This window comes from Phalaenopsis equestris, unplaced genomic scaffold, assembly GCF_001263595.1.
Source record: "Phalaenopsis equestris unplaced genomic scaffold, ASM126359v1 Scaffold000002, whole genome shotgun sequence".
Lineage (NCBI taxonomy): Eukaryota > Viridiplantae > Streptophyta > Magnoliopsida > Asparagales > Orchidaceae > Phalaenopsis > Phalaenopsis equestris.
In genome coordinates this window covers 71,743,700-71,751,752 of record NW_018164444.1, presented here as the reverse complement: position 1 = coordinate 71,751,752, position 8,053 = coordinate 71,743,700, and the positions used below count along the sequence as shown (strand labels likewise).

General features: G+C 34.0%; 1 protein-coding gene across 1 annotated transcript in view; it reads right to left on the bottom strand.

The window, feature by feature from the left end:
* The window catches only part of LOC110039545 (thiamine pyrophosphokinase 1-like), a 29,317-nt gene extending 25,772 nt beyond the window's left edge, over positions 1-3,545 (bottom strand). The window contains exons 1-2 of the mRNA XM_020744648.1: positions 3,319-3,545; positions 3,119-3,215 (exon numbers count right to left, since the gene is read on the bottom strand). Of these exons, the coding sequence (XP_020600307.1) occupies positions 3,119-3,215; positions 3,319-3,457 (236 nt within the window). The 5' untranslated portion in view covers positions 3,458-3,545. The remainder of the gene's footprint in view (positions 1-3,118; positions 3,216-3,318) is intronic.
* Positions 3,546-8,053: the final 4,508 nt, after the last annotated feature.

The following is an 8,053-nucleotide window of genomic DNA, read 5'->3' as shown; positions in this document are numbered from 1 at the left end:
ACACGTCGACTCTCCGAATTGCGAAGCTGGTGCGCGTAGGAGTGCGAATTGTGCAGAAGGCCACCCTAAGGCTCGGAAAGGTCCTATAGGAATTCATTTTGGGTTTCCTCATGTCGGTTTCATCCTTCTAAGTGTTAGAAGTCGATACCGCACACGCGAAACTCCAAAAGAGAACGGAAATAGGTCGAACTAAAAACGAGGCGGGCACCACTTCTAAGGTTCTAAGATAGTCGCAGGAAGACCCCTAAGGCTAGATCCTAACTCCTACGAGAAATACTAGACCTCACAAAAATTGAGGTCAACAACGTCTCACGGAGATCCTTATGAATAGATGCGAATTTTTATCTCTCATGAAAAAAAATCCCAATCGCGGTTCAGGACATGTGATTCAAGCAGCAAAAAGTAAATTCAATTGATTTGAATTAGAATTATAATTTTACTTTTATTTGTCAAAATAATAAACATTGTGTAATACTTTTTTGCAGAGGCCCCACTGGTGGACTGAGGATCACCAGAAGATCCAACACGATTGTGAGGATCGCGTCGGGCATCGACAATGTGATATGTTCATGGCAACTAGTAGGAAGGGAGAGCGGTCGATCTTAGTAGGGAGAAAATATGAGTGGAGTTAGCCATATTATGGGATACTTCCGAATATCAGAGGAAAAGGGATACGAACTAGCAGAACTGAAGGATCGATGGAGCCAAGGACGCCGCACTCCACATTGAATGATTGGTCCCGCATACAGAGCAATATTGGAAGTTAGTAAGATTCACTCAATATTCGACAGTTCAATGATGTAATTATTCGGTACTTACTATTTTTCATGTTCACCAGCTCATTAGCTTGGTCGGGCGCCCATCACTACAAAGTTGCATGTATAGAGACATCGGCGCATGGACACAACAGTGGGTGTCCGACCCATCTCGGTGTGCCTATGGAAGTAAAAAACTTTGATTTTCTACAATTTAGTTCAATTTTTAATGTAAAATATTAATTATTTTTTGGCTTCAATTATATAGGAGGACTACGAGCACATTTAGGACACACGGAGACAGACAAAGACAGAAGCCTGACAACCGCTAATAATAGAGGTAGTCGGTATGTTCTTGAGCAATCTGACTATGAGATCTAGAGGTAGGCTGTTGGGAAGGAGAAGGGGAGGGTATATGACCTGGGCACAAAAAAAATGTATTTGAGGTTGAGCACCCCGATCTGCTCAAGGTCCGAGATCGCTATCATCAGAGCATGACGAACTTGTCCGGAGTGTCATTGCTATGACTGAAGAGTTTTGTCAGCTACATGAGGGGCAGCAGAGAATCAATGTCACTATAAAGCAGCTTGTAAATCAACGTGGCAAGCAACACCTGAATTCAGTTCATGAGAAAAAGAAAGAGGATAACAAGAATGATGATGAGTGCGACGAGAATGCACTGTAGGAGTTTTTAGTTTTTTCTAATTTGTTATTTGGACATATACGTAAATGTCATATATATTTTTCATTTACATTTTATAAATTTATGTTATATTGACAACTTAGTAGATATTGTGAAATGTGTGTTTGTTTTCATTGTCGATATATGTTTGTGCAATCTTTTATGTGTTGGCAAAGAATAAATGTTGAGTAGATGTTTATATTAGGTTTGTGCAATTTATTTTGTGCGGATTAGTAAAATGTCACTGATCTTTTATATATGTATTTTAATTCACTATAGGTTTGCATTGGATTTGCATGTGCCTTGTCCAATGCACATTAACATCGCCAATTTTCGACATTCCGACTTAATTATGCGTCAGACAAATCAAACTTTTTTTCCGCAGTTAAAATTTATGTCCACAAGAATCTCGTCGTAAATTTCTAACGACGCACAATACGAATGCTAACCCGACACAAACCATTGTGTCATCCATTCACGACACTAATTGTCTTTGCGGCCCACATTTTAGCTTCGAACATTTTGTCGACGTAAATTCACCATTAATAGGAATTTGCATCGGAAAATTGTCCTTTTACAAGCGGAAATTTCATACGGTAATCTACCATATTCGTGTAATGAATTGCGATTCCAACAATAATTTTCTAAGATGTTTTTTGGTTGGATAGTCTGATAGCAACCAAAATTTCACATACAAAATAAAATTTGTACAATCTCTTAAAATAATGACTTATCACTCGATCAGTAACACTAATGCTGACATGATGATAATAGAAAGCATTGAAAAAAACATCAAAATGAAGAAGAACAAACATCACCGCTTATACCTGCACACCAATTATTCATTAGATATCAAACATAGTTAATATAGCATAAGTCTGAAATTTATGAAAAGCATTTGCCAAAAAAGAAAACTCCTTGTAGTATGCTCTATCCGTAGTAATGGACAAGTTCTTTTATATGATAATTCACTGCTTTCATAATTAATGAAACTTGATTTATTTACTGATCAATTATTCTTAATCTTTTATTCCTTTTTCTTCGTGAATTAATACCATCACTAAAGCCAGGTCCCCAGCAATTTTGGGAGTTTGGCGGCTTTCAGTCAGTGACAAATGAAAGAATTTCTAACCACAACCATTTTTAAAAATACTTTGATCTCTTAGCCCAAGTAAAGTTTGGGTTGTGAAAAAAAAAATCATGATTTGCAGGCCGCAAATGCCATTAATGTTTAGGTTGCAAGCCAACAAATCATACATGGATTTAGGCAAACCTATGCTGAATTGCTAGGTTGCAGGAAAACCAGACATGAGTGATTGAATCTGTCAATTATCATACCTAATTATTCTTGTTTACGAATATAAAATAGGCCATTTTTGTCAAAATGTCATCACAAAGAAAAGACAAAAAATTATAAAGAAAAAGTCAAATTCTAGGCCGCCAACTTGGACTATAAATTATCGTTCATTAAAATCACATCAAGAACTAACAAGCAGTCAATATAAAAAATCAAATCCTCGAGATGTAGGTCAAGATGAGTTATTTCTCTAACTCGCTTGATGATTAAAATATCACAAACCCAATCCATCGTCGTTCTCCAAAAAGAAATCCAAACTACTTTTTACAAAACAAAATTTAAGACGATAAAGAACAACACTCATCAAAAATATAAAAAGCATACTTTAATCGAACTTCCTCTGGATCCTCTTCGGGAAACAACTCCGGCATTCCATCAAATAAACTGTTTGCTCCTCCATCCGCGCAGACCCGCAGCTTTGCTGTTACGCACAACATCCACGATCGAAAACCTCAGCAAACGAGAAGAAGAACAAGCAAATACCATTAAAAAACTCGCGAATTCAGATAAAGAACAGGGAATACCGCGTTCCCAAAGGAGAGGGGCGAAGCGAAGGAGTGGCCGGTTAAGAACGACAAGAGCGTAATCCGGCGGAGAGAGGTCGCCGGCGCGTTCTACCGATGAGGAGAGGAGGAAGGTGGAAGCGTGGCGCATCGCCTCCATCGAATCGCTCCTTGCGTTTTCAACTTTCTTTTTTTCCGGAACGGCGAGCCACACCCCCGGCTACTGTATACCGTGGCTACCTGTTTTGCGGTGGGGCAATTTGACAGAAAGGGGTTCCTTGAATATAAGATTGCACGTGAGGAACGTTTCAATAAAAAACAATAAATTGCGGCATTTACATTCTTACTGCTCCATTTCTATGTATTTACATACCCAACCAACTAAATTTTATGTTAACACTCATGCCGCCCAAATCTTTTGCATCACATAAAAATATTATGATTTTAATTTTTATAAATTGAAGTACATATTTACATACATAAATAAGGTGTCATATATATAAAACTTATAACTTTGGTGTTAGATACATAAATATGTAAGAGTTTTGCATGTAAATCTTCCTAATAAAATTTGTTAACGTTTAATCTTTTTAGGATGTCAGATCCCAAATTATTCGTGGGCGTATACAATTTAGGTGAGTTTAGTTGAGGAAGTAGAAGGAAATGAAATGAACATTCTTTTGGTAGAGAAGGAGAAGAGAACCAAATTTCTTAGATCGTAGTTCCTTAAGGATGGAGGATCATTTCTACTTATAGAGCCTGAGATGAATGCTTTCCCTTGATGGGCTACAAAGAAATAATAATAAATTATTTTATTACAGTCGGGTGTCTATCAGTGTAGCTTAATGATATTAGAATATAATGATGTGAAGCCTTCATAAAGCATTACTTTCTAAAATATGTTATAATATTTTATTTACTTGACTTAGAAAGCATTTACCAATCCTTGAAATCTTGATAGTCCTATTACATTATAGTAGGAAGTAGTAGTATAGGGTTTACTGACTATTTTGAATAGAAGTTTAGAAGCTGAGGTTCAAAATGAACTTCACTTAATGACTTAAGATTCAAACTAAAGTTCAAACAAGTTTCAAACATAAATATTTGTTTTGAAGGAGATTCAAACCTAAGACCCTGTTTGGGATCAATTTCTATTTTCTGTTTTTTATTTTAGAAACAAAAAATAGAAAATAAACTCAAAAGTAATGTTTGTTTATTTGTTTTTTTTTTTTATTTCATTTTAGTTTATTTTAAAAGCACATGAGGCTTGTTTTCAAAGCATCAAAAGCAAAGAAATTGTGTTTTTTTTGTTTTAAAAATACGTTTTTTGGAGTATCACCTATGCGAGGCTTCATTGCCCGCCCGTCGTCTTCTGCCTGCCAGTCGTTACCTGTAGTAGCACCCCACTCCCCCTCCCTTGCCATCCGCCTTTCGTTGCACGTCTGCCTCCCGCCCGTCCCCACAGCCCACCGCACGTTGCACATTTGCTTCCTGCCCACCGCATGTCGCACGCACCGGGAATGTTTCGTGTTGAGTGGAGCAAGAACGACGACTTACACATCATGGGCAGCGGAGCTTAATACTAGAGCGTCGCGTGGACTCAACCATTATATAAAACATATAATTTTTTCTTTTAAAAAAATATCCAACCAAATATATTTATATTTTTTAAATTCTTAAAAACATATAAATCATAACAATATCAAACACAACAATAACAACAACAACAAAACATTTATCCCAGTAAGTGGGGTCAGCTACATTAATCCTTTTTTAGTGTCATATTTCATTTAATTCTAATAAATTAAGATCATTTTAATACAAAATGCCTCAGTCTTCCTAGGTCTACCTCTGCCTTTCTTAACATAAGTTGAATCTAAAACATATATCCTTCTAATCGGATCATTAGATAGTTGCTGATTAATGTGACCAAACCATCTACGACGACTCTCTCTAATTTATTCCTTCACCGGAGCTCCACCAACACTAACACAGATATATTCATTTAGCAATTTGTCTCTAAGTTTAAAGCCACTCATCTGCCCAATCATCCTCATCATGGGTAACGCTTAACTTAGTTTTATGCTTCTCTTTTAAAAGTCAACATTCAGCGCTATAGAGCATTGCAGGTCTCACCATCATCTTATAAAATTTTCCTTTCAGTCTAAGATGTACTTTTCTATCACACAATAGTTCGAAGCATTCTCCCACTTCAACCAACCAACTTGAATTCTTCTAATAACATCTCCATCAATATCATCATCACTTTGAACAATAGACCCGAGATATCTAAAGCGTTCAACCTTTTAATAATTTGATCTCATATAATTACATATTTGTTGCTATAGCTACTACTACTACTAAAATTACATTCCATTTATTCTGTTTAGTTCTACTCAAACGAAGGCCTATAGATTCCAAAGTAGACCTCCATAATTCAAGTTTTTCCTAAGTTTTTTTTCTCTTCTTATCCACAAGAAGGATATCATCTGCAAAAGGCATACACTAAGGTACATCCTCCTATAAGTCTCCAGTAAGACCATCCATAACTAAAGCAAAAAAGATATGGGCTTGAAGCTGATCCTTGATGTAAACCAGTCGAAATAGGAAAATATTTGGTCAATCCTCATTCTGTTCAAACACAAGTAATAACTCTAGTATACATATCATTAATGACTTGAATATAAGTCATATGAACACCTTTCTTCTCAAGAACTCTCCAAAGGATATCACTTAGAACCTTATTGTAAGCTTTTTCTAAGTCAATAAAAATCATATGTAGATCTTACTTATTATCTATAAACTTCTCCATCAAACCTCTCAATAAATGTATAGCTTCTATAGTAACCCTTCCCAGCATAAATCCAAATTGATTAAGAGAAATTTTTGTAATACGTCATAACCTATGTTCAATTACCCTCTCCCATAATTTTGAAGTATGACACATCAACTTAATTCCTTTATAATTTGCACACTCTTGTGCATCCCTATTATTCTTAAAATTGGGGATCAAAACACTCTTCCTCCACTCCTAAAGCATCTTTTCAGTTTTTAAAATAAATTTAAAGAGTCTAGTAAACCAAGCAAATCCAAAATCTCCTAAACATTTTCACACTATAATTGGGTTATCATCAGCTCCTACAGACTTTTCACCCTTGGTTTTCTTTAAAATCTCTTCAACTTCTTTTTTACTATTGTGATGGTAAAAATGAAACATTTTATTTTTACTAATGATATTAAGATCACTAAGGTAGATCGTATTTTCCAAAACTTCATTAAAAAATATCAAAATAACACAACCTCCTATTTTAAATGTCTTTTTTTAAAAAAATTAATTTTTGATTTTCATCTTTAATACACTTTACTTGAGTTAAATCTTTTCTTTTCTTTTCTTTTTGTTTAGCTACTTTATACATATATTTTTCATACTCCTTAGTATCTATTATATTATAAAGATCACTAAAAGCAATTTTTTTTGCATCATAGATTGTTCTCTTAGACTCTCTACGCGTCATTTGATATTTTTCTCAGTTCTTTAAGCTCTTACATTTAAACCCATTTTTATAACACAATTTCTTATATTTTATCTTTTCTTGCATATTATTATTCCACCACCAACTATTTTTTTTATAAATTTTTTTTTTATTGATTCTTCAAGTATAACTTTTGTCACTTGTTTAATAGTATTTGTTAATTTATCCCACATAGAATTTTCTTCTTCATGAACATCTCAAAATTTGAGATCTTGAATTTTACACATAAAAATAATTTTATTTATGTCTTTTAGGTACCTCATCTAATTCTACGATGATGATTTTTAATGTTCTTTATTTTACAACTCTTCATTTTAAAATCTTGAATTAATAACTAATGTTGAGTAGTTAAATCTTCATTTGGAATGACCTTGCAATCTTTACAATCTCGACAATCTCTTCTTCTCATAAAAAAATAATCAAGTTGTGTTTTATTATATATATTCTTATACGTTATATATTCTTAAAAGTAATAATATGCTCATCTCTTTTCTTGAATAAAGTATTAGCAATAATAAAATCATACACCAAAATAAAATCTAATATAGCTCTACCTTCTTCATTTATCACTCCAATACCGTAGCCACCATGAATTTTTCTAAAACCTTCTACAACTTTACTGACATGTCCATTTAAATCTCCTCCAATAAATTTTTTTTCTTCAAGAGGTATCATTTGCATTAAGTCTTCTAAGTTATTCTAGAATTTATCTTTAGAACTTATATCTAAACCAACTTGAGGAGCATAAGCGCTTATAATATTAAAAATCTTAGTATAAAAAATAATCTTAAGGGCTATAATTCTATCTACAACTCTATTAATTTTTACAACATTATCTTTTAAACTCATATCTATAATTACACCTACACCATTTCTAATGCAACTCTTATCTGAATTCCAAAGTTTAATACCTAAGTTATCATTCTCCTTAGCCTTTCCATTTAGTTTCTTGAACACATAAGATATTTATCTTTCTATGAATCATAATATCAATTAATTTCACAAATTTACCAGTGAGAGTACTTATCTTCCAAGATTATGTCATAATATTAGTTTCAATATTAGTTTCATGGATCAACTTCTTTACCCACATTTATCTGTAATGTGGGAACCCTTACTTATTTGACACTATACCCGGACGTCGGTGTAACACCTTTGCACACTTTTCACTGTATTTAGACCATACAATGCGTCTCTTCCAGGGGATGCCCTAACACTTACAC